The sequence below is a fragment of the Protopterus annectens genome, chromosome 2.part2 (assembly GCF_019279795.1).
Source record: "Protopterus annectens isolate FY-2018-M chromosome 2.part2, PAN1.0, whole genome shotgun sequence".
NCBI lineage: Eukaryota > Metazoa > Chordata > Ceratodontiformes > Protopteridae > Protopterus > Protopterus annectens.
Window position 1 is genome coordinate 100,828,814 of NC_056730.1, and position 27,543 is coordinate 100,856,356.

The 27,543-nt window shown below is 45.0% G+C and overlaps 1 protein-coding gene across 5 annotated transcripts in view; it reads right to left on the bottom strand.

Moving 5' to 3' along the window:
- IL6ST (interleukin 6 cytokine family signal transducer) overlaps window positions 1-27,543 on the bottom strand; it is a 2,713,809-nt gene that overhangs the window by 1,505,837 nt on the left and 1,180,429 nt on the right. For all 5 annotated transcript variants that reach the window (XM_044063784.1, XM_044063780.1, XM_044063781.1 and 2 more), the window contains one exon: window positions 9,812-9,932. In XM_044063784.1, the coding sequence (XP_043919719.1) occupies window positions 9,812-9,932 (121 nt within the window). The remainder of the gene's footprint in view (window positions 1-9,811; window positions 9,933-27,543) is intronic.

A 27,543-nucleotide genomic window follows, 5' to 3' on the forward strand; every position in this document is an offset into this window, starting at 1 on the left:
GCATGTAAACCTGAATCCACATTTGCAGGAAGCTGTGAAGGCCTGAGAACTCCCTCAGAAGCCGGTACCTGCCTACCGGCTCCGGACCCAACTGAGGAAGCAGTATCCGAAGGTCCAGTCCCTGGCAATTCTGAAGACCCCATCAGCTCCACACCAGAGTTGGTACAGGCAATTGGTTTAAAAGAGGCGGACGACAGGGGCTGCAAAGGTGCCTCACTGACGACCGTCGAACCAGCAACTGGCAATAACTGAGTAACATCCTTTGCTGTGGACCTCGGAGGCCTGTCTGCATCCCTGCACTTCTTACACACCCCAGAAGCAGGAAAAGAATCTGAAGACATGTTATAATTAAACCTTTTTCCAAAATAGTAAAAGGCAAAGTTATATCTATGGCTAATAGTACGCTGATTAAATCTAGCACAAAACACACAATTAGCAATGTCGTGGTCAGGACCCAGGCAGGGAATACAGTAAGAGTGAAAATCCCTATGAGGTATTTGCTTCCCAAAAGAAATACAATTATTAACTTTTTCTGACATCTGACTGGAACAAGAAAATGACCTCCCCAACGGGGTACTTATCTGTAAAAATGAAAATCCTGGGATTAGATCCAAAAACAAACAGGAACAGGCCGACCGGCATCAGTGAACTGCAAAGGGCACCGCGCGGCAAGAAAGACTGGGGAAATGGCATCAGCTGAGGTCTTTATACCTTCCGGCGCATTGACATCAGGATAAATGCGACCTCAGCTGGCGCCAGATCCAGACTTTGGGATTCTGACCGATTGGGGGCTGCTGCTGGCAGGAAGAACCTACAGTGATGACTGCAACAGTGAACCACGAAGGACATCTCCAGGTTAGTGGTGCAGCATGATACCTCTGAGATCATCCATGTGCAACTAACATCGGGCAAATCTGCAATGCAAATTGTGGCCTGCTACAGATTACCCTCCATGACCCAAGGACCACCACTCCACCTTTCTGGAGACACTGGAAAACATGAAGGTCCTACCAAACACCCTGATATTGGGAGATTTCAATTACCCCAACATTCACTGGGAAAACTACTCGAGTACAAACTCCCAGACCCAGCGCTTCCTGGAATTCATCAACTCAAATGCCCTGGATCAGCTGGTAAACTCCTCTACCAGAGGTGAAAACATACTGGACCTGGTCATCACCAACATGGGCGACAGGTGTTCCACACCAGAGGTCAACCCGTCACTGGTTAGATCAGACCATAAACTAATCACTCTGGATGTCCACACCTCACCACCACCCCCAACTAAGGAAACCACAGTAAAAAAAATTTCTAAAGCAAACTTCACATAACGTAAGACAGAGGTGGTAAGTTTCACTGCCCCCATGCTAAAGGATAACGCTGCCCAAGATGCAGAAATCTTTATAAATTCACTCTATGAGCACCTACAAGGATGCATGGATCATGCCATCCCTAGCAAAACCAAGACTCGCTCACCTAAGAGAAGGAAATCAGTTTGGTGGACCCCTGCCATAAACAGGCTATACAATAGAAGGAGGAAACTAGTTCAGAAAAAAAGCAAATCCCAAGAAGGAAAGACATCCCTGATCAGTATCAGTAAGAAACTAAGGTCCCTCATGAAAATCATCCAAGGCTAATTTCTAAAGAAAAATAGCCAAAGATTCAAAAGATAACCACAAAGCCTTCTTTAGCTATGTTAAGAATCTAAGTGGCAAAATAGCACTAACTATACTGAACCTACTGATATTGCCAACATCCTGGCAGATAGATTCAGTGCAAACTTCACCTCCAAAAGGGCCCACAACAATATTGGAAAAGTGCAGTGTCCCAAAAATCACAGACGCACAGGTGAAAACAGCCCTTTCAAAAAACACAGCGTCAATGGGACCAGATGGTGTCCCAGGCTGCGTCTTGCACGAACTGCAGAATGAACTAACCCCCCACCTAAACACACTGTTCAACCTCAGCCTCTCCACAGGCTACGTGCCCATAGAATGGCGCACAGCAATGGTTATTCCTCTCCACAAACAAAGGGCCACAACTGACCCTGGTAACTATCGCCCCATAAGCCTGACTAGCCTGGTCTGCAAGGCTATGGAGCGCATCATCATGGAACGCATTAACAAAGACATTGGGAACCTTCAAACACTTGACCCGACCCAGTTTGGCTTTGTCAAGGACAGATCATGCCTACTAAACCTGGTTGACTTCTTCGAGACAGTCACCAAGGCCACAGAAGAGGGAAAGGTGGTTCACACAGCCTATCTTGACCTTGCCAAGGCTTTCAACACCATTCCCTACTCGGGTATTACAGAAAAACTCACCAGCCTGTACACAAACCCCTACGTCATGAGATGGGTTGCTAACTGGCTTACAGACAGAACTCACACTGTAAGAATAGCGGGCTCCAGGTCCGACTCTAAACCAGTCACAAGTGGTGTCCCGCAAGGCTCGGTCCTGGGACCCCTACTGCTTGACATACACTTCTCAGAAGTACAGGCAAACACAGGAGGACTATGGCTAACCAAGTTTGCCGATGACTGCAAACTGAGAGCCATAACTGACTCTCCGGCTGACATGGACATCCTCCAAAAGAGCCTTACTGAGATGGACACCTGGTGTCAAAGTCATGGCCTCAAGCTAAATGCCAAAAAATGCATAGTCATCCCGTTCGGGAAAAACAAAACACTCACGAATTACCACATAGGTGGCAGCCCCCTTAATACAGACGAGGTAATAAGAGATCTGGGGACCCAGGTAGATAGTAATCTCTCCTTTGACAATCATATTGCCAAAATAGTTAATAAATCCTTCTGTGGCCCATCTAATTACTAAAGGGTTCGCATCTAGAAATAAAGAGGTTATAGTGCCCCTCTACTCGTCACTCATTAGACCCATCATAGAGTACAATGCCCCATTTGGGATGTACCTCACAAGACACTTGCAACAGCTGGAAAGACCACAAAAGTACTTCACCAAGAGGATTACTGGCCTCAAACATATGTCCTATGCAGCCCGACTGAAAAAACACGGCTGTACTCAGTGGCATATCGGTTACTCAGAGATGATCTCTGCCTGACTTACAAAGCCATGTCCAACTCAGAATTGATGGACATGCTCCACCTAAAGAAATCCAAGTCACTGCGAGCCACATGCTCTAGTGAGCTAAACCTCGCCACAACAATAAACAGAACATGCTGGAGGGATAGATTCCTGTCACAGAGACTCCTCATGCTTTGGAACAAAATTCCAAACTACATTAGGCAGAGCCCCTCACTAACACTCTTCAAGAGAAACCTTGACGAGTGGATGGGTAATAGAAAATACACCCCTGGGATCACTTCATTGGCTCTGCTTGACAGAGGATCAGTTAATTAATCAATAGGGCGGCGAAAGCCGACACACTCTGGCTAGGCTTATAAATGCCCTCGGGCAGATAGCCTAGTACCTACCTATGAACCTATCAGAAAAACTTGGTCTAGAAATCTAAACATCTTCTGCCACATTAACAGAATGGTTTGGAGGGAAAGGTATACCACGCATAGGATATCGCTGTTCTATAAAAGACTCCCATCCACATAAAACAAAGTTTATCCTTGTTCACGTTCAAGGACAGCTTGGATCTATGGATGGGAAACAGACAATTTACCCCAGGACTGCCAACTGTACTATTAATGGACATTAGCAAATCCTAAATGCTTTATCCCATGCACAGGTCTCCTCAAATTATCTATGGTATGACCCCAGTTATTCTCATTAGGGGTAGTATGTAATTATTGACCATGGGATGGGTAAGGCCAATCTGTAACCAAATGTGATATGTTAATACGAGCACAAAAAGGGAAACTGGCTAGGCTTAAAATGACTCACCAAGACTTCTAGCCTAGTACTTACCTATTAACCTATGTGATGTTGAGCCAGAGATTAATTTAAAATACTTCTCACAAAGTGATGGAAATACATATTCAGGACACTAACTAATACTTAAATAAACCCAGGAAGCATATCTAAGAAATGTTAAACACTTTACACAATGCACTGTCCAATGAGTTTCAGAAATAAAAGAACAGAATTCCATGAGATATGTCCAAGAATGGTGCAGATACACACCTAAGAGTCCACATATCAGCCAGTTCTATAATGGAATAGTAGCACTGTTCTTCACTATACAAGCAATAATGCCTGACAACAGTGTATGTTAATGAGTGAATAACACATGCCCAATGGTGTTCTGAGGTCAAATGTTGCAGATGGAGGGCCTCTACACCCCTGGATGGGCATTATTTTACACAACTTACACCCTGGAGGGCATTACTGCAATTAGAGAATATACTATTTCTTAAATTGTTTTGTACTTTTTTCCTTTTTTTTTTTTTTTTTTTTACTACTAAGTATTTTTTTTATATTTCTGATGGAAAATAGTTCCTCTGCCTAATGTTTCTAATTTGCTAAAGTATAAGCAATTCTTGTTGGAGGAAGTATTTTACATCTATGTAAGTATTTAATGTCAATACACACACATTCAGAAGCACAAACACGCTGACATACTCACAAACATATACAAATAAAACATGCATACTGAGAAACACAGACAGGTGGAGTCACACATACACATTTATAGAGACATACACACACACACACACACACACATATTAGATCAATAAAATACTAGAATGTTGTGAAAACATCCTCAAATGTGTCCTGTAAAAAAAAAAAAAAAAAAAAAAAAGAATGCATGACACTAGCTCCCCATCCCTTAGTGTCCCTCATTTTGCAGAAAAATGCTATTCTAACAAATGATTTCCTTGAAAATCACTAAAGATTAAAGTCAATCTGTAATGCCACATACTTAGATTTTAAGAACCCTGTGCGGATGGGCTGCCTGTTGCAGTCAGCACTGTCTGTCTTTTTCTCACATTCTTTCTCTCTCTCTCTCTCTCCCATCTCTCACATGCATGCAATTGCACACACACTCAGACGATTAAATGCATGCAGTTGCACACGCACTCAGACGATTAAAAGTCAGCCAGTAATGCAGACCTATGAATATCCTACTTTTTGTGCTGTTGAAATGCCTGTTGCAATGAGCACCATCTATCTCTCTCTCTCTCTCTCTCTCCCTTTGCCTCTTACTCGCATGTAGGCAAACACATAAAAACACATGCACAAACACACACTTAGACTCGCTTTTGTTTTCCTGTTTTTATTTACCTTTTATCTTAATTTTATGCATGTTAAACAGCAATGCACTGTTTAGACAGCATAACTAATAATGACTTTTTCAAAGGTTCATAGGTAGGTACTAGGCTATCGGCCCAAGGGCCTAAGTACGCCTAGCCAACAAAGTTCCCTGGCTTACCCCGACCCAAGAAAGTTAATTTCCTGTGCCCCTGTTGAGCAGAGCCACAGAAGTGATCCCCGGGTGTATTTCCTATTTCCCATCCACTCATCAAGATTTTTCTTGAAGAGTGTTAATGAGGAACTTTGCTTGACATAGATGAGTAGTTTGTTCCAGAGTATGGGAAGTCTCTGGGACAGGAATCTATCCCTCCATCAAGTCCTGTTTATTGTGGTGACAAGGTTTAGGTCCCTAGAGCGTGTAGCTCGGAGGAATTGGGATTTCTTTAGGTGTAGCATGTCCGGCAGCTCTGGGTTTGACATAGCTTTATATGTTAGGCAGAGATCACCTCAGAGTAGGTGATATGCTACAGAGTAAAGCTGGAGTTTTTTGAGAAGATCAGTGTAGGGCATCTGTATGAGGCCAGTAATTCTCTTTGTGAGGAACTTCTGTGGCCTTTCCGGCTGCTGCAGATGTCTTGTGAGGTACATTCCAAAAGGGACGTTGTACTCTATAATGGGTCTAATGAGTGTCGAGTAGAGGGGAACAATGACCTCTTTTTTCCTGGATAAGAACCCTTTTGTGATGAGGTGTGCCATGTAGAAGGATTTCCTGACTACTGTGGCAATGTGATTATCAAAAGAGAAACTACTGTCCACCTGGGTCCCAAGGTCTCTTATCACACATTTGGTGTTAAGAAGACTGCCGCCTATGTGGTAGTTCATGGGTACAGAGTTTTTACCAAAGGGGATAACAATGCACTTTTTGGCATTGAGCTTGAGGCCATGGCTCTGACACCAGGCATCTGTCTCAGTGAGGCCCTTCTGTAGGATGTCGACATCATTTGGGGACTCTGCTATAGATCCTAGTTTGCAGTCATCTGCGAATTTCATTAGCCAGAGGCCTTCTGTGTTAGCCTGTACTTCAGAGAAGTAGATAGCAAACAGGAGAGATCCCAGGACTGAACCCTGTGGTACACCATTTGTCACTGGTTTGAAGTCAGATTTGGAGTCTGCAACTTTTACAGTGTGGGTTCTGTCAGTGAGCCAGTTGGCAACCCCTCTTGTGACACAGGGATTTATACCTAGTTTAGTGAGTTTAGCTATAATTCCAGAATGGGGGATGGTGTTGAAAGCCTTGGCGAGGTCAAGATAGGCTGTGTGAACCACCTTACCCTCATGTACAGCTTTGGTGACTGCCTCAAAGACGTCGACCAGGTTCAGGAGGCAGGATCTGCCTTTCACAAACCCAAACTGGGTTGGGTCCAGAGTTTGTAGTTTACCAATGTCTTTGTTTATGAATTCCACAATGATAAGTTCCATGGCCTTGCAGACCAGGTTCGTCAGGCTAATAGGGCGATAGTTCCCAGGGTCAGTGGTGGCTCCCCCTTTGTGGAGTGGGATAACTGTTGCTGTGTGCCACTCAGTGGGCCAAAGCCTGACGGGAGGCTATGATTGAACATGGTGCTTAATTGGGGAGCCAGTTCGTTCTGACGTTCATGTAAAACGCAGCCTGGGATGGTGTCCGGTCCCATGGATGCTGTGTTTTTGGCTTTAGAGAGTGATGCTTTTACCTGTGAAGTTGTGATTACAGGGACTCTGCATTCTTCCTGTATAGATATGGGCCCTTTAGGGGGTGAGAGGGGGGTAAAGTTAGCACTGAACCTATCTGCCAGGATACTGGCAATATCAGTTGGTTCTGTAATTTTTGTGCCATTGTGCTGTAACCCAGAGCAGATCTGGGTGTTGCCATTGAGATTCTTGACATAGCTATAGAATGCTTTGTCGTTGTCCTTAGAATCAGTGGCAATCTTGTTTTCATAGCTAGCTTTGGAGGATCTTATAAGGGATTTCAGCTTCTTGCTGAGGCTGACCAGGGAGCTCCTCCACTCATGGGATTTTACTCTCTTTTGCAACAATTTCTTCCTTCTGTTGTAGAGTTTGTTTATGGCAGGGGACCACCAGATTGGCTTCCTTTTTTTGGAGGATAGCATCTTGGTTCTATTTGGGATAGCACGATCCATGCACTCGTGTAAGTGCTTATAGAGTGCATTTGTGTAGGATTCAGCAGTCATAACTGTATTGTCCATCTGCATGGGTGTCATGAAGTTCACCACTTCTGTCTTAAAAAGCATGAAGTTGGCTTTGGAGAAATTTTTTACCTTGGTTTCCTTAATGGGGGGTGGGGGTGGGAGGTAGACATCTAGGGTGATTAGCTTATGGTCGGATCTGAACAACTAGGAGTTGACTTCAGGTGTGGAACACTGGTCACTCATGTTCGTAATGACTAGGTCTAGGATATTGTTGCCCCTGGTGGGGGTGTAGATAAGGTGATCCAGGGCATTGGAATTTATGAATTCCAAAAAGCGCTGAGCGAAGCAGTTGGTGCATGAGTAGTTTTCCCAGTTAATGGTGGGGTAGTTGAAATCGCCCAATATTAGGGTGTTTGGTTGAACCCTAATAATTTCCAGTATATCAAGAAAAGAGGAGTGGGAATCCTGGAGCATGGTGGGGGATCTGTAGCAAGCTACAATTTGGATTGCAGTTTTGCCCAGAGTTAGTTGCATTTGGATAACCTTGGCTGCATTATGGGTGTGGATATCCTTAATGAATATGGACACACCTCTACCTTTGGTGTTCCGGTCCAGGTTAGATAGCCGAAAAGTGTGGTATGAGTTATAGCCTGGTAATGCAGGGGTGCTCTCAGGAGCCTTGAACCAGGTCTCAGTCAATGCAAAGACATCGATGTTCTCCATTTTAAGGAGTGCCTCGAGTGAGTGCATTTTGAGATTTAGACTTCTAGCATTGAGTAGCATTACCCTCAGTTTTTCCTTGCCTGTTCCTGTTATGGTGGTGAATTTGTTTTTTGAACCTTGCATAAAAAAGGCACTATAGGGCCGGCAAGAGCCTTTGCCAGTATCCGGAACCTGAGGGGTGACAGGTGCAGGCCATCTCTGGCAAAGCATTGTGGTCTGTCGACCATGTCGTCCCAGGCAGAGGGATACTGGATCCCCTTAGAATGACACCAGAAGCTTAGCCAATTGTTGAAGTCAATCATTTTGTCCTTGTACTGCGGTATCATTCTGGGCGATGGCAGGATGCTACTTAGGGCTAGGGTCATACCTGCCTGGGCTACAAGATCGGAGAGCTCTTCCATGTCTCTTTTCATGTAGTCCAGGCAGGTACGTCTCAGGTCGTTCACACCAACATGGACAATCACAGAGTCATACTTGTACTTGTTGTGGCGTGACCTGAGTGCGTGGGTTATGTGGCGGATCCTGGCACCCGAAAGGCAGCTGACAGTGACCTTCTCCTTGTTTAGCCTGGTGAGTGGGACATCAGTGTGCCTGACTATAGAGTCACCTAAGACTAGTGTGTTGGGTAAGTTGTTTTGCCTTATGCGCTGTGGTTGAGTGGCACACTGAGTCTGTGGGCTATGTGTCATTTGGGTAATGTTGGTGGTGGGAGGTTACTTGCATTTCTGCTTTGGAGGTCTCTGTTGCTTGAGCAGATTATTATTGAGAGCCTCCGCAAATGTTTTTGTGTTACTAAGTGTGGATTATGGTGGTGTAGGTTTAGTGGGAATATGTGATGAGTGTGATGTGGTTTACCTTCTCCTCTTGACTATCAAGTTCAGTCTTTTTATATTGTTCGAGCTTCATGACAACTTAATATTCTACCATGAAGTGACTGACCTGTTTTTCAGTGGTCATTATATTACTTGCACATTAACACCCCGATGGAAATTACTTGTTTTCCAGTCAGGGTTTACAACTTGCTTATTCTCTAATGCAGTATAAAACTCTGTCCTGCACAGGTCAGAGACAGGAGAGTTAAGCACCCCTTACAGACAGCTCTATCACAAAATGAGTGGGGAAAAAAGCCAGTTAATGGAATCGCCATCACTAACTGCAACTTGTCTAATAATGCTGTGCAATCTAAGAGGAAAGAAAATGATTTTTAAAGAAAAGGACTGAAGCATATCAGGGAAATCAGTGCAAATACACTGCATTTGTACAGGTTTGTGACCTGCAACAGTACACAAAATAGCATAAAAAAATGATGTAGTCTCCCTCCTAAAAGAAACTTATCCGTGATAAATTTTTATCCAGTCCAAAAGAGGAATATCTGCTAGTGACATCTTATGAAAGTCGGACTGCTGACATTCCTAAAACTCTAGGGATACTAGAATAAAGGTTGTTTTCCAAGTGTGTGTGTGTGTGTGTGTGTGTGTGTGTGTGTGTGTGTGTGTGTGTGTGAGGCAAAGTGAATGGGTATGACACAAGGAAAGATTAATAAGTAAAACAGTGAAAAGGGAAGCTGCTGGGTAACTGTCTTCTGTACGGCTTACAACACATTAGACTATAAAGAACCTATTAGATTAGTAAAGATAGAAAAAGAAAACCCATTGTTTTTCAAACAGAAATTATACATTTTATAGTAACATTACTTGATAAAACAATGTTTTAATCACCGTTGCAGTTTGACTGTATAATTGGTGGGTAGAAAGGTTTCTCTTCCTGGGTCCCAAGTGCACGTCATATTCTGTAGCTGATGCACAAAACAGGTCAAATTTTTGGGCTCTTCAGGAGGTACTATAACACAGAAATCAGGACTCTTGTCAGAACTCTCAAAAACATCAGGCAGTAAAAACAGGAACAAAGAAATGGAAACAGTCATATAAAATGCCACAATGCACAGCATAACACTATGTGAGAATGCACATGTATGTGTAATACTTTTAGCTACTTGCTTGTATTGTAAAAAGTACAGTTGTGTACACTTACCATAAATGTAGATGTTCGAGTGTATTCACTGTTGCAGTCATCACAATTGGGTTATCCCTGCTAGGGTAGCCCTCGGCTGGCCCAAATACCAGAGACTTAGTATTTCTGCATCAGTTGCTGTTGCTTGAGGAATGACGTCAGGTCGTCAGTAGTATAAAGTAAGGCAGCCGATGCCACTAGATCAGTTTTTCTTGCCCTAACCTGTCAGGAGTCCCCAAGTAGGAGGCCAGGTTCTGGTGGAAGAACCCCACCAGTGGAAAATAAATACCAATATGTCCCTTGTAAGGAAAGGAGAACAATAAGGAAGAATGGTAATAAAAGGAGAAAGAGAAGAAAGGGGGACGGAGGGACAGAAACCAAGACTGCAACAGTGAATACACTCAAACATCTACATTTATGGTACGTATACACAACTTGTACTATGTTCTTCATGTTTCACTGTTGCAGTCATCACATTTCAGTTTATTCCCAAAGCTTAGGAAATTGGTGGAGGCAGTAAAGGAAACTAGGAACTGGCTAGGATGCACTGGAAGACTTCAGAGGCAAACCCTGCCCTGGATTTGGAGAAGAGAGGCAGGTGGTAATGCTTGGTAAAAGTGTGAAGAGATGTCCTGGTGGCAGCCTCCAGGATGTCCCTGGTGGGGACTCCTGTGAGGAAAGCTGCAGAGTTGAAGGCTGCTCTGGTGGAGTGTGTCCTGACCCTCTTGGGGGGAGGCTTTCCTTGCTGTTTGTAGCAGAAATAAATGCAGTATGCTATCCATTTGGAAATGGTTTGTTTGGAAATGGCTTTGTCTTCTGCCCCTGTAGCAAAGCTAACCTGCAACTGATCAGACTTTCTGAAGGATTCAGTCCTGCCTAGATAGAATCTGAGCTGTCTGTGCACATCTAGAGAGTGAAGAATCCTTTCCCCCTTGTTCTGGGGATTAGGAAAAAAGGTGGGCAAATCAATGGACTGGTTGAGAGCCACACTGGACACCACCTTGGGCATGAAGAATGTGTTAGTTCTGAAGGATACCCTGTCTGCATGGAAGATGATGAAGGGTTCCACAGCCATGAGTGCTTGCAGCTCAGAGACTCTTCTGGCTGAAGTGATGGCCATAAGGAATGCTGTCTTCCAGAAGAGAAATTTTAGCTCGGCAGAAGAAGCTGGTTCGAAAGGGGGCAGGGTGAGCTTTTCCAATACAAAGTTAAGGTCCCAAGCTGGTGTTGGTGCCCTTCCATGTGGCCTCAAGTTGCTAGCCCCTCTTAGGAACTGTTTGATCAAAGGGTGTGAGAAAAAGGGGCTGCTCAGTGTGAAAATGAGCAGAAATAGCAGAGGCATGACTTTTTATAGAGGAGAAAGAGAGGCCACTGTGTAGTAAGTCAGTTAAGTAATGCAGGATGAGAGGGAGGGAGGGCTGTGCCTTATTGGCTCCCTTAGCCTGGATCTAGGTGCAGAACCTTTTCCATTTATCAGCATAAGACGTTTTGGTGCTAGGGCGTCTGGCCTCACAGATAACATCCAGAACCTGTTTACTGAGGTTGGCAGACTGGGTCAGGGTTAGGAATATGCCAAGCTGCCAAACTGAGTGTCTGCAATTCGGGGTGCATAAATTCCCCTTCCCTCTGGGTCAGGAGGTTTGGAATCTGAGGAAGATGCCAGGGAGGCAACAGTGACAGGCAGCACAGCAAGGGGAACCAGTGTTGCCGGGGCTAGTCTGGAGCTATAAGAATGGTCCTTGGTTTTTCCTCCCCTATTTTGAGCAGTACCCTGGGGATGAGAGGTAGGGGAGGAAAGGCACAGACCGACAGATTGACCCAGGGGAAGGACGGGGCATCCACTTCCCAAGCCATGCAGTGATGCTCCCTGGTGCAGAATTTGCTGAGCTGATGGTTGGTGTGTGAGGCAAAAAGGGCGACCTTCGAGGTTCCCCATTTCTGCGTTATTAGGGTAAAGGTACTTCTGTTGAGTTGCCACTCGTGCGGGTCCAGAAGATTTCTTCTTAATTGGTCTGCCAGAGAATTGAGAGAGCCTGGTAGGAATTGTGCTAACAGGTGTAGTTGCATGGCAGAGGCTGTGTGCCAAAGGGTCATGGCCAGCCTGCATAGAGGGTAGGAGTTAGTCCCTCCCTGCTTGTTGATGTACCACATCACAGTGGTGTTGTCTGTTTTGGACAGGAAAGCCCCTGGAGAGAGAAGGGGCTTGAAAGCTATCAAGGCATGCAGCACAGCCATTATCTCTTTTTGATTGATGTGCAGAGGGATTTGCTGTGGGCTCCATTGGCCCTGTATGAACCTGCCGTCCAGATGTGCACCCCACACATAGTCTGATGCGTCTGTGGTGAGGGTCTGGGTGGCGGGGGTGGGGAGAAAGACAGTCCCTTGTTGAGGGAGCATGCTGTTGCCCACCAAAGAAAATCTTTTCTGAGGCAAGGAATTATAGGCAGTGGAGTTTCCAGGTCTTGAGAGTGTTGACACCAAAGGCTCTTTAGGTACCACTGAAGTTTCCTCATATGCAGTCTGGCATATGGAAGGAATAGTATGCAAGATGCCATGAACCCCAGAGCTTGCAGGATCTTCCTTGCAGTTAGCTGGGGCCTGGTGGCTAGCTGAGAGAAGTAGGTTGTCAGGAAAATTTGTTACTCTGGTGCAAGGTATGCCATCTGGGATGCTGTGTCCAGACTTGCTCCCAGGAAGATTATCCTTTGGGTAGGCACCTGTTTGGACTTCTTTTCGTTGATAGTTCATAGGTAGGTACTAGGCTATCGGCCCAAGGGCCTACGTAAGCCTAGCCAACAAGGTTCCATGGCTTACGCCACCCAAGAAAGTTATTTTCCTGTGCCACTGTCGAGCAGAGACACCGAAGTGATCCCCGGGGTGTATTTTCTATTTCCCATCCACTCATCAAGATTTTTCTTGAAGAGTGTTAATGAGGAACTTTGTTAACATAGATGGGTAGTTTGTTCCAGAGTATGGGAAGTCTCTGGGACAGGAATCTATCCCTCCAGCGTGTCCTGTTTATTGTGGTGACAAGGTTTAGGTCCCTAGAGCATGTAGCTCGGAGGGATTGGGATTTCTTTGGGTTTAGCATGTCCAACAGCTCTGGGTTTGACATAGCTTTATATGTTAGGCAGAGATCACCTCGGAGAAGTCGATATGCTACAGAGTAAAGCTGGAGTTTTTTGAGGCGGTCAGTGTAGGGCATTTGTTTGAGGCCAATAATCCTCTTTGTGAGGTACTTCTGTGGCCTTTCCAGCTGCTGCAGATGTCTTGTGAGGTACATTCCAAAAGGGGCGTTGTACTCTATAATGGGTCTAATGAGTGTCGAGTAGAGGGGAACAATGACCTCTTTTTTCCTGGATGAGAACCCTTTTATGATGAGGTGTGCCATGTAGAAGGACTTCCTGACTACTGTGGCGATGTGACTATCAAAGGAGAGACTACTGTCCACCTGGGTCCCAAGGTCTCTTATCACGCATTTGGTGTTAAGTAGATTGCTACCTATGTGGTAGTTCATGGGTACAGAGTTTTTACCAAAGGGGATAACAATGCATTTTTTGGCATTGAGCTTGAGGCCATGGCTCTGACACCAGGCATCTGTCTCAGTGAGGCCCTTCTGTAGGATGTCCACATCATCTGGGGACTTGACTATGGCTCCTAGTTTGCAGTCATCTGCGAACTTCATTAGCCAGAGGCCTTCTGTGTTAGCCTGTACTTCAGAGAAGTAGATACCAAACAGGAGAGGTCCCAGGACGGAACCCTGTGGTACTCCACTTGTCACTGCTTTGAAGTCAGATTTGGAGTCTGCAACGTTTACAGTGTGGGTTCTGTCAGTGAGCCAGTTGGCAACCCATCTTGTGACGTAGGGATTTATACCTAATTTACTAAGTTTAGCTATAATTCCAGACTGGGGGGATGGTGCTGAAAGCCTTGGCGAGGTCAAAATAGGCTGTGTGAACCACCTTACCCTCATCCACGGCTTTGGTGACTGCCTCAAAGAAGTTGATCAGGTTCAGGAGACATGATCTGCCTTTCACAAACCTGAACTGGGTGGGATCCAGAGTTTGGAGGTTACCCATGTCTTTGTTTATGAGTTCCATGCTGATACATTCCATGGCCTTGCAGACCAGGCTCATCAGGCTAATAGGTCCAAAGTTCCCGGGATGAGTGGTGGCTCTCCCTTTGTGGAGTAGGATAACTGTTGCTGTGCGCCATTCAGTGGGCACAAAGCCTGATGCGAGGCTATTATTGAACATGAGGCTTAAGTGGGGAGCCAGTTTGTTCTGAAGTTCATGTAAAATGCAGCCTGGGATGTTGTCCTGTCCCATGGATGCTGTGTTTTTTGGATGCTGTGTTTTTGGCTTTATAGCATTCAGCTTTTACCTGCGTAGTTGTGATTACAGGGACTCTGCATTCTTCCTGTATAGATATGGGCCCTTTAGGAGGTGAGGGGGGGTAAAGTTAGCACTGAACCTATCTTCCAGGATATTGGCAATATTTGTTGGTTCTGTAATTTTCGTGCCTTTGTGCTGTACCTCAGTGCAGATCTGGGTGTTGCCATCTAGATTCTTGACATAACTATAGAATGCTTTGTGGATGTCCTTGGATTTAGTGGCGATTTTGTTTTCGTAGCTAGCTTTGGAGGATCTTACTGAGGCTGACCTGGGAGCTCCTCCACTCATGGGATTTTACTCTCTTTTGCAAATGTTTCTTCCTTCTGTTGTACAGTTTGTTTATGGCAGGGGATCACCAGATTGGCTTCCTTTTTTTGGAGGATAGCGTCTTGGTTCTGTTTGGGATAGCATGATCCATGCACTTGTGTAAGTGCTTATAGAGTGCATTTGTGTAGGATACAGCAGTTGTAACTGTATTGTCCATCTGCATGGGTATCATGAAGTTCACCACTTCTGTCTTAAGAAGCATGAAGTTGGCTTTGGAGAAATTGTTTACTGTGGTTTCCTTAATGGGGGGTGGGGGTGGGATGTGGATATCAAGGGTGATAAGCTTATGGTCGGATCGGGCCAACGAGGAGTTGATTTCAGGTGTGGAACACCGGTCACTCATAATGGTAATGACTAGGTCAAGGATATTGTTGCCCCTGGTGGGGGTGTGGATAAGTTAATCTAGGGCATTGGAGTTTATGAATTCCAGAAAGCTTTGAGCTAAGGAGTTGGTACACGAGTAGTTTTCCCAGTTAATGGTGGGGTAGTTGAAGTCGCCCATTATTAGAGTGTTTGGTTGAACCCTAATATTTTCCAGTACATCAAGAAAAGAGGAGTGGGAATCCTGGGGCATGGTGGGGGATCTGTAGCAAGTTACAATTTGGATTGCAGTTTTGCCCAGAGTTAGTTGCACTTGGATAACCTCGGATGCATTATGCTGAGCAACTAGCCTGGAGGTGTGGATATCCTTAATGAATATGGACACACATCCGCCTTTGGTGTTTCGGTCCAGGTTACATGGCCGAAAAGTGTCGTATGAGTTATAGCCTGGTAGTGCAGGGGTGCTCTCTGGAGCCTTGAACCAGGTCTCAGTCACTGCACAGATATCGATGTTCTCCTTTTTAAATAGTGCCTCGAGTGAGTGCATTTTGAGATTTAGACTTCTAGCATCGAGTAGCATTACCCTCAGTTTTTGCTTGCCTGTTCCTGTTATGGTGGTGAATTTATTATTTTAACCCTGCCTAAAAAAGGCACTATAGGGGCAGCAAGAGCCTTAGCCAGTATCCGTAATCCCAGGGGCGACATGTGCAGGCCATCTGTGGCAAAGCATCGTGGTCTGTCGACCATGTCATCCCAAGCAGACAGATACTGGATCCCCTTAGAATGACACCAGAAGCTTAGCCAATTGTTGAAGTCAATCATTTTGTCCTTGTACTGCGGTATCATTCTGGGCGATGGCAGAATGCTACTCAGGGCTAGGGTCATACCTGCCTGGGCTACAAGATCGGAGAGCTCTTCCATGTCTCTTTTCATGTAGTCCAAGGACGTACGTCAGGTCATTCACACCAACATGGACAATGACAGAGTCATATTTGTACTTGTTGTGGAGTGACCTGAGTGCATGGGTTATGTGGAGGATCCTGGCACCTGACAGGCAGCTGACAGTAACATTCTCCTTGTTTAGCCTGGTGAGTGGGACATCAGTGTGCCTGACTATAGAGTCACCTATGACTAGTGTGTTCGGTTTTGTTTTGCCTTATTGGCTGTGGCTGAGTGGCACACTGAGTCTGTGGGCTATGTGTCATTTGAGTTGTGTTGGGGGATGGAGGTTGCTTGCGTTTCTGCTTTGGAGGTCTCTGTTGCTTAGACAGATTATTATTGAGAGCCTCCACGAAGGTTTTTGTGTTACTATGTGTGGATTTTGGTGGTGCAGATTTAATGAGACCATGTGGTGAGTGTGGTGTGGTGCAAATGTTTACCTTCTCCTCATGACTGTCAAGATCAGTCTTGGTTGGAGAGAGCTTTACCTCCAGTTTGGCTAGATAAGTGCATCTCTCACAGGTTGTAGTGTTGGGTGGTAGGAGGAGAGGGTTGTCTGTGTACATGAGGCAATTTCTACATTGCCTCAAGATGCCCAGATTCATCAGATAGACAGGAGAAAACACTGGGAGCTGACCCATGGACATCCTCCATCCACATTAGTGTATCCTAGGGAGGTTAGGAGAGTCTTTACAAAGGCCAGGTGCTTGAACAGCTTTTCCTGGCTGTCTGCCTGAATAAGGCAGTCGTCTAAGTTTGGGTAAATTGAATATTTCTTTGTCTGCAAAAGGCAAAGGCTGGAGCCAGACATTTTGTGAAAACCCTGGGAGCAGTAGATAAGCCAAAGGGAAGCGGAGAGAACTGAAACTGTCAAGATCCTGCCCTGAAGCGGAGATGTTTCCTGCATGATTCCCTGATAGGAATGTGGAGGTAGGCCTCTTTTAGATCTACGGTGGCTAGCCAAGCGTCCTTGGACAGCATGGGTAGCAGCTGCTGGAGGGTGAGCATTCTGAATTTTGGGATCACCAGGAAGGTGTTTAGAATGGATAGATCGAGGATGGGGCACCAGGTGCCCTCTTTTCTGGGTACCAGAAAAAGTCTGGAGTTGAACCCTTGGCCTATCTGTTCTGCACGAACATGCTTTACTTCCCTCACAGAGAGCAGGGAAAGGATTTGCTTTTGAGCCTTTGCCCACTGATTTAGTGGTAGACCTGGGAACCCTTTTGGGGTTGGAAGGGTGTGGAAGGAAAGTTTGTATCCCTGAGACACAATGTTCAGAACCCAGTGGTCATTGGTAATGGTGGCCCAGGTACTTGAGTGATTTAAGAGTTTTCCTCCTGGGAATAAGTGAAGGTGGGCAGAGTGGGGGGGTGGAGTAGGTGAGTCATTGTGAGTTCTTACCATAAGGAGGGTGGCTTAGATCTCCCTGGTTTTGAAGTGGAGGTAGTCCACTGCATAGATCTCTGCATTCCCTGTGGCTGCTGTCTGGGGGTGGGGGGTATGTTTCCACGGGGCATAGGCTGGGCCGGTTTACTGGGAGCAGGAAAGGACCAGTGTTTGGAGGGACAATGCCTGCTGAAACTAGGGAGCTGGACCTGCAAGAAATCCTTAACTGTTTGCATAGATTTAGCTTTTTCTTCCATCTTTTTTAAGACGACTTCTGCCTTAGTGCCAAATAAGTTATCTTTGTGCAAGGGGGTATCCAACAATTTAGATTTGACATGGTTTGGCAGAGGCTGTTCCTTAAGTCATGCATGCCTTCTAATGACAGATCCAGTGACTGCTGCCCTGCAAGAAGCTTCTAGGGAATCAAAACCACAGTGCAAGGTGTGTTTAGTTAATTGACTTGCAGAATGCATTAACTCTTGTAAATCTTTAGATTCTGCCCAAGCAGGAAAGGAAGACATTTTTTGTTTAAGGAGTTCCAAGGTATGTTGTTGAAATTTCAGCATATAGAGCTGACAATTTAGTGCCCTGATAACAAGAGTAGATGAGGTGTATACTTTTTTGCTCCATCTGTCCAAGGCTCGGGAATCCCTGTCTGAGGGGGTGAGATTCTTAGCAGATGTTGCTTTAATCCCTTTTGGCCCTTGAGAAATGACCTCAGGGTCAGCTGTAGGATTTTTAAAAATATATTTGTGTGACTCAGGGACTCTATAGTACCTGTCTGGTTCTCTGGCAGCAGGAGGAAGGGCGTCAGGAGTCAAGCTGGATTCGAGGATAACATCCTCCACAACATCCAGAACTGGGGGGATGGCCAACGGTCTGTGTTGTGGAAGATCTAGGAATTCCCTGAGTCTCTTTTTAGACTGAGGGTAGTCCTGACTCTCCCACTGGAAATGCACCCTTAAAGTATGCAGGGTTTCCCCAAAGGAATTATCCTCTGGGGGAAAGGCTGAAGGAATGGAATCCTCTGCATTAGAATCCTCATAAGTGGAGAGGGGTTGTATGTCTTCTTATTCAGATGCATCAGATTCATCTGACTCTTGTTCAGACAAAACTACAGGGGACAGATCTCTTTTTCTTTTGGAGGGGGTAGTTTGGCTTCCTCTGATCAGCATGATAAGGTCTTCCGCCATTTTAAGCATTTGAGACTGAGGCAAGGTAGCAGGTACCTGAGAGTGGGTCGTCGCTTTCCTGGGTGTGGTTCATACCATGGACCTCAGAAATTCGGACGTTTTTGAAAGAACGGTAGTCGCGAAAGAAGACGTCGGCTTATGTCGAGATTCAGTAGTGCGAAGGACTTCCTCGGAAGCCGGTGCCTGCTCAGCAGCTCCGGACCCATCCAAGGTAGAGATGACCGCAGGATCCTTAGCTGAAGAAGAGTTTTACAGCATACTGGACTCCAAAAGGGTCTCGGTAGCAGCCTGCGAATCAACAGAAGCGGGCATCAGGGGCTGCAAAAGGGCCTCAATGAGGACCGGAGAACTGACGACTAGCTTAAAGGAAGCGTCGTCGGTAGGTTTGGACCTGTGCGGTCTGTATCTGTCTTTATCTTTATGATTTTTTGGAAGATCTGCTGTTGGACGGCTTACCAAAGTCATATCGTAATTCGAGGACTGTAAGAGAAAATATCTGGCTACAATAAGGGCCCGACGATGGATAGTTCTGGCGCCGAACAAAGCACAGAAGTGACAATGGGGGATGTCATGGTCTGGGCCTAAACAAGTGACGCAGTAAGAGTACAAGTCTCAGTGTGGTATTTGCTTTCCACAGGCGAGACAATTATTAACTTTTTCTGACATCGGTTAGTGCAAGAAAAAAGGATCCCCAATGGGGTACTTAGGTTTAGAAGACTTCAACTTCAATTCGGTAGACGAAAACTCAGGTAGTGGCCGACCGGCACTCATGTGAACTGCTTCTGCTTCGGGCTCCACAGCAAGAAAGATTGATGTAACGGCGTTGGCTACCTTACTTTATACTACTGACGACCTGGCGTTAGTCCTCAAGTGACAGCAACCGACGCAGAAATACTAAATCTCTGGTATTCCGGCCGGCCGAGGGCTACCTTGGCAGAGATAACCCAAATGTGATGACTGCAACAGTGAAACACGAAGAGCATCTGGTTTGTTTCAAGCATTAATCCATCCTAAACCTGGGATGTACATTATGCAAAAGCTATGTCATATCACATTAAGAAAAACAATACTTGACTACTAACAACAATTATTAAGCTCTGCAAATGAAATGCACATGTGCGCTTTCACCTTATTTGGAAGTGAAGTTGCAGGTGTTACCTGGATTATAACAATCTTGGTAGTAAATAAAGACACCCACATCTATGTACACTGATCATACACTGACCATACAGACAATAGAAAAAAAACATTAACAGAGAATTAACGAATTAAAAATGTGTCGTCATCCCCTTTAGGAAAAACCCAGTTCCCATGCATTACCACATCGATGGTAGTCCACTGAACACAGAAGGCGTTATAAGAGATCTGGGAACACAGGTTGACAGCAACTTCTCTTTTGACCACCACATTGCCACTGTGGTCAGAAAGTCCTTCTATGTGGCACATCTCATTGCTAAGGGTTTTGCATCCAGGAAGAAAGAGTTCATTGTCTCCCTCTACTCTTCCCTCATTAGGCCAGTCATTGAGTACAATGCCCCTTTTGGCATGTACCTCACTAAACACCTGCAACAACTGGAGAGGCCGCAAAAGTACCTCACAAAGAGGCCTTAAGCCCTTAAACATTTGTTCTATATGGACAGACTAAAAAAACTCCAACCATTCTCTGTCTCATATCACCTACTTAGAGGCAATCTCTGCTTGACTTATAAAGCCATGTCTGACCCAGCTCTGTTACAAATGCTACATCTGAAGAAATCCCAATCCCTCCGTACCACACACTCCAGAGACCTCAACCTCATTACCATAATCAACAGAACATGGTGGAGGGACAGGTTCATAACCCAGAGACTACCCATGCTATGGAATAGACTTCCCATACATGTCAAGCAAAGCACCTCACTGGCCTTCTTCAAGAGAAATCTTGATGAGTGTATGGGAAATAGAAAATTCACCCCAGGGATCACTCAAGTGGCTTTACTCGACAGAGGCACTGGGAACTAAGGTCAGGTGGCACAATGCCAGGGTAATACTATGGGCTAGGCTTGTAAAGGCTCCAGGGTCATTAGCCTAGTACACACCTATGAACTTATAAAGATGACAACATACTTAACTACATCAGCAGCTGGCAAATGTATAGCAGTCCATACACTGCATACCCAAACCAAAACAGCAGGGTCACTGAACACCAAATCAGTAATGGTCACATGTAATGCACTGAGCAGCTTCAGGTCAGCCATTAACTAAACTTATAATGTAGCAAAGCTTCACATATAAAAATCTAGAAAATATAGTTGTGTACACTTACCATAAATGTAGATGTTAGAGTGTATTCACTGTTACAGTCATCACATTTGGGTTATTCCTCCCAGGGTAGCCCTCAGTCAGCCCGAATACCAGAGGCTTAGCATTTCTGTGTCAGCTGCTGTCGCTCCAGGACTGACGTCAGGTCGTCAGTGGTATAAAAACAGGCAGCCGACACCATTACATAATTTTTTCTTGCCCTGTCAGGAGCCCCCAATAAGGGGCTAGGTTGTGGTGAAAGAACACCACCAGTAGAAAATAAATACCAAAAATTCCTTGTAAGGAGAGCGAGAGAGAGAGATAAGGGGGATGGAGGGAGGGAAACCAGGACTGCAACAGTGAATACACTTGAACATCTACATTTATGGTAAGTGTACACAACTGTACTATGTTCTTCATGTTTCAGTGTTGCAGTCATCATATTTGGGTTGATTCCTAAAGCTGAAGAAAAAGGGTGGAGGCAGTCAAGAAGACCGGAGGCTGGCTAGGATGCCTTGCAAGACTGCAGTGGCAAAGCCTGCCCTGGATTTAGAGAAGATAGGCAGGTGGTAATGCTTGGTGAAGGTATGAACAGAAGTCCATGTTGCAGCCTCCGGGATGTCCCTGGTGGGGACCCCTCTGAGGAAGGCTGCAGAGGAGGAGGTTGCTCTGGTGGAATGTGTCTTGACCTTCTTGGGGAGAGGTTTTCCGTGTTGTTTGTAGCAGAAGTGGATGCAATGTGCTAGCCATTTGGAAACTGTTTGCTTGGATATGGCCTTGCCCTTTGCTCCTGCAGCGAAGCTGACTAGGAATTGATCAGTTTTTCTAAAAGATTTAGTCCTGTCCAGGTAGAATCTGGGTTGTCTGTGCACATCTAGAGAGTGCAGAATCCTTTCCCCCTTGTTTTGTGGGTTAGGGAAAAAGGTGGTCAAGTGAATGGATTGGTTGAGAGCCACACTGGACACCACTTTTGGCATGAAGGATGGGTTAGTCCTGAGGGAGAACATGTCAGCATGGAAAATGATGAAGGGCTCTACAGCCATAAGTGCTTGTAACTCTGATACTCTTCTAGCTGAAGTGATGGCCAGAAGCAAGGCTGTCTTCCGAGAGAGAAATTTTAACTTTGCTGAAGCTGCACGTTTTCCAACACAAAGTTTACGTCCCAAGCTGGTGTAGGAGCTCTTTTGGGTGGCCTCAAGTTGTTAGCCCCTCTTAGGAACTGTTTGATGAGAGGGTGCAAGAAAAGAGGTGGCTCTGTACTGAAATGAGCAGAGATGGCAGAGGCATGAATTTTAATAGAAGAGAAGGATAGAACCTTGTGTAGTAGGTCTGCCAGGTAATCCAGGATGAGAGGTAGGGTGGGCTGTGCCGTTCCAGGTGCAAAACCTTTTCCATTTGTCAACATAAGACTTTCTAGTACTGGGGCAGCTGGCCTCACGTATAACATCTAGAACTTGTTTGCTCAGACTGGCAGCTTGAGGAGAAGTCAGGGAGTAAGCCAGGCTGCCAGACTGAGGGTCTGCAATTGAGGATGCATGAATTCTCCATTCCTCTGGGTCAGGAGTGATGACATCTGAGACAGGTGTCATGGTGGCAGGGGTGACAGACTGCGCAGCAGTGGGTACCAGTGCTGTCATGGCCAGTCTGGGGCAATCAGGATTGTCCTCGGTTTTTCCTCCCTTATTTTGAGCAGTACCCTTGAAATGAGTGGTAGAGGGGGAAATGCATAGACCGAGAGGTTTACCCACGGGAAGGATAGAGCATCCACTTTCCAGGCCTTGCTGTGAGGTTCCCTGGTGCAGAATTTGCTGAGCTGATGATTGGACTGGAAGGCAAAGAGGTCTACCTTTGGTGTGCCCCATTTCTGCGTTACAAGGGTGAAGGTTCTTTGGTATAGCTGCCACTCATGTGGGTCTAACAGGTTTCTGCTTAGGTTGTCTGCCAGAGAGTTTAGAGAGCCTGGCAGGAATTGTGCTAACAGGTGTAACTGCATGGCTGTGGCCGTGTGCCAAAGGGTCATGGCGAGCCTGCACGGAGAATGAGTGAGTCCCTCCCTGCTTGTTGATGTACCACATCACCGTGGTGTTGTCTGCTGAGATCAGCAGAAGCCTCAGGGAGAGTAGGGGTCTGAAAGCTGTCAGGGGGTGCTGAACAGCTAACACTTCTTTCTGGTTGATGTGCAGATGTATTTGATTTGGGCTCCATTGGCCCTGAATGCACCTGCCGTCCAGGTGTGCACCCCAGGCATAGTCTGATGCATCTGTAGTGAGGGTCTGGGTGGCATGGGGTAGTGAGAAGGGAAGTCTCTTGTTGTGGTAGCATGCTGCTGCCCACCAAAGAAAATCTTTCCTTAGACAAGGTATCATTGGTATAAGAGTTTCCAGGTTTTGAGAGTGCTGACACCAAAGGCTTTTTAGGTACCACTGTAGTTTACTCATATGCAGTGTGGCATATGGAATGAGTAGAATTCCAGAAGCCATGAACTCTAGAGCTTGCAGGATTTTACTTGCAGATAACTGGGTCCTGGTGGCTAGCTGAGAGAAGTAGGCTGTCAGGTAGGTTTGTTTTTCTGGTGTAAGGAATGCCATCTGGGATGCTGTGTCCAGGCTTGCTCCCAGGAATACAATTTTTTGTGTGGGTACTAGTTTTGATTTCTTTTCATTGATAGTATACCTCAGGGAAGTCAGCAGGTCCTTTACAAAGGTCAGGTGCTTTAGCAGCTTTTCCTGACTGTCTGCCTGAATCAGTGTAAGTATGGGTAAAATTGAATATTTCTTTGCCTGCAAAAAGCAATGGCGGGAGCCATATATTTTGTGAAAACTCTGAGAGCAGTGGATAAGCCAAAGGGAAGCGCAGAGATCTGAAAGTGCAGTGATCCTGCTCTGAAACGTAAGTATTTCCTGCATGATTCCCTGATTGGGATGTGTAGGTAGGCCTCTTTTAGGTCTAGGGTGGCTAGCCAAGCATCCTTGGAAAGCATAGGAAGAAGCTGCTGGAGGGTGAGCATTTTGAATTTTGGTATCACCAGAAAGGTGTTTAGAATAGATGGGTTGAGGATGGGGAGCAATGTGCCCTCTTTTCTGGGGAAAAGGAAGAGTCTGGAGTAGAAACCTTGGCCTGTCTGTTCTGCAGGAACATGCTCTATTGCCCTCACAGAGAGGAGGAAAAGGACTTGCTTTTTGGCCTCTGCCCACTGGTTTGGGGGAAGATCTGGGAACCCTTTGGGGGTCAGTTGCTTGCATGGAAGGAAGAGTTTTCCTCCTAGGGGCAAGTGCAGGTGGGCAGAGGGAGGGGGTGGAAGTATAAAGTCATTGTGAGTTTTTACCATAAGGGGGTGGCTTAGCACTCCCTGGTTTTGAAGAGAAGGAACTCCATTGCTTAGACCTCTGCATTCCCTGGGGCTGTTGTCTGGGAGGCCTGTTTCCACTGGGTCTGGGCTGAGCTGACCTGGGGGGTGCAGTGCTTGGAGGTGCAATGCCTACTGAACCTCGGTGGCTGGACCTGTAAAAAGTCTTTAACTGTCTGCATAGATTTAGCTTTTACTTCCATCTTTTTTAGGACCTCTTCTTGCCTTGGTGCCAAATAAGTTGTCTCTCTGCAAGGGTGCATCCAATAATTTGGATTTGACATGGTCTGGCAAGGTCTGTTCCTTAAGCCAAGCATGTCTTCTAAGTACAGAACCAATGACTGTTGCCCTGCAAGATGCTTCTAGGGCGTCAAAACCACATTGTAAGGTGTGCTTAGTTACTTGATTTGCAGAATGTATCAAGTCTTGTAACTCTATTTTCTGCACAAGCAGGGAAGGAAGATATTTTTTGTTTGAAGAGTTCCATGGTATGTTGCTGATATTTCAGCATATAGAACTAACAATTTAATACTCTAATAGCAAGAGTAGCAGAGGTGTATACTTTTTTACCCCATCTGTCTAATGCTCTGGAATCTCTATCTGAGGGGGTAAGATTCTTATCTGAAGTTGCTTTGATTCCTTTAGGTCCTTGTGAGATGACCTTGGGGTCAGCAGTAGGATTTTTTGAAAAGAAATGTCTGAGAGTCAGGGACTCTATAGTACCTGTCAGGTTTCCTGGGAGCAGGAGGGAGGGATGTTAGGGGGTCAGAATGGATTCCATAAAAAGATCATCCACAACATGCAGGACAGGAGGAATGGCCAGAGGTCTGTGCTGTGGAAGATCTAAGAATTCCCTGAGTCTCTTTTCTGACTGAGGGTAGTCCTGACATTCCCAATGGAAATGCTCCCTTAAAATATGTTGGGTTTCCCCAAAGGAAAAGTCCTTGGGTGTAGAGGCTGAAGGGATGGATTCCTCTGCATCAGAATCCTCAAAAGCAGAGAGGAGTTGCATATCTTCATATTCAGATGCATCAGAGTCAAAGGACTGCTGTTCAGATAAAACTACTGGGGACAAGTCTCTTCTTTTAGAAGGGGTAAAAAAGCATTATATGGTCTTCCACCCTTTTTAAGCATTTGAGAGTGAGGCAAGGAAGCAGGGGCCTGAGCTTGGGTCGTCGTTTTTTTGGGTGTGGCTCGTACCATGGGCCTTAGAAACTCAGTAGTTTTGGAAAGAACCAAAGACATGAAAGAAATCGTCTGTCTATGTCAAGAATAGGTAGTGCAAAGTACTTCCTTGGAAGCCGGTGCCTTCTCAGTGACTCCAGACTCATCCAAGGAAGAGACACCCTCAGGATCCTTAGTCGAAGAGTCTTGCGGCATACCGGACTTCGAAAGGGTCTGAGTAGCGGCCTGCGAATCCACAGAAGTGGGGATCAGGGGCTGCGAAAGTGCCTCGCTGAGGACCGCAGAACTGACGACTAGCTTAACGGAAGTGTCATCGGCATTTTTGGACCTTTGCAGTCTGTCTCTGTCTTTATCCTTACATTTTTTTTGAAGATCGGTAGTCAGACGGCTTACCAAAACCATATTAAATTCAAGGACTGAGAGCAAAAATATCTAGCTACAATAAAGGTCCAATGACGTATAGTTCTAGTGTTGAACAAAGCACAAAAGCGACAGCAGGAACGTCGTGGTCTGGGCCTAAACAAGTGACACAGTAGGAATGAAAGTCTCAGCGTGGTATTTGCTTTCCACAGGCGAGACAATTGTTAATTTTTTCTGAGATCGATCAGAGCAAGAAAAAAGGATCCCCAACAGGATACTTAGCTTCAGAAGACTTCAACTTCAATTCGGAAATGAAAAACTCAGGTAGTGGCCGACCTGCACTCGTGCGAACTGCTTCTGCTTCTCGGCAAGAAAGACTGATGTAATGGCGTTGGCTGCCTGTTTTTATACCACTGACAACCTGACGTCAGCAACTGACACTGAAACTGACGCAGAAATACTAAGCCTTTGGTATTCAGGCCAACTGAGGGCTACCCTGGCACGGATAACTCAAATGTGATGACTGCAACAGTGAAACACTTACAACATCTGAAACTAGCATACTGACACTACAGAGCACACACCAGTGCATATGTATACAACATCCATCTCATGTATGCAAACCAAGAAAATCAGCAATTATCTTTTTTTTTTTTTTGCTCAAAATACTTTTTATTTTCAATATATATCATAATAAAGATTTGATTATATTTTAAATAAGAAATTAATTAACTATTTACAATATTTACATTTAGCCTAACATTAGTAGATTAAGACAAAAACAAATCTAGAATATAAATGATACTTCATAGTACACAGCACATAAATTATCAGGAAGAGATTGATTCCAGTTGCAAGGTATCAATCAAAGATAAAACTTTCCTTCACGGATTAATAACTAATGGCTTGGGTTAAGTTTTTAGTTCTTTGATTCTGATCTTTATTAATGCTTTCTTCTTCAGTAAACAAAGAAAATCCTCCATGGTGGGTGCTGTATTGGCATCTCATCTCCTAGTTATACACTTTCTAGCTATTGCTAGTATTGTCCATATTACATATAAATCTGTTTTCTTCACATGAGGACCTTCAATTACATTCAATAAAATTAAAGGTTCAGTCAAGACAAATGAATCTGTATATATTGCCTGTAGAAAACTTTCAATCCCATTCCAATATGTTTTAATATCAGAACAGTCATAAAAGATAGGAGACCAATCTGCGTTAGATGAACTTTGACATCTCAAACATAGTCTACTTTGAGAAGAACTGATTTTTGAAATTTTATCAGGAGTTAGAAAGGACTTATGTAGAAATTTCCACCTAAATATTCTCCACTACTTTGAGTAGGATGTTAGCTTAACTAAAAGTAAGACGTTTGATCTATTTTCTGATGATAAGGGAACTGACAGGCCTTTAGTTATATATTCCTTTAGGAACTGTTTTGTAAGTATTTATTACTTTATATAAGTACAATAACTCATTCTTTATATTAGCATTATTGTATATCATTCAAACAACCAATTTATAAATTTTGGAATACTCTTAAAAGATGAATTATTTGCTATTCTACATAGATCATTAGAGTTGCCACGTAAGAGGAAACGAGGGAGGCCTAAGATAAGGTTTATGGACGTGGTGAGAGAGGACATGCAGGCATTTGGTGTGACAGAGCAATATGCAGAGGACAGGAGAAATGGAAACAGATAATC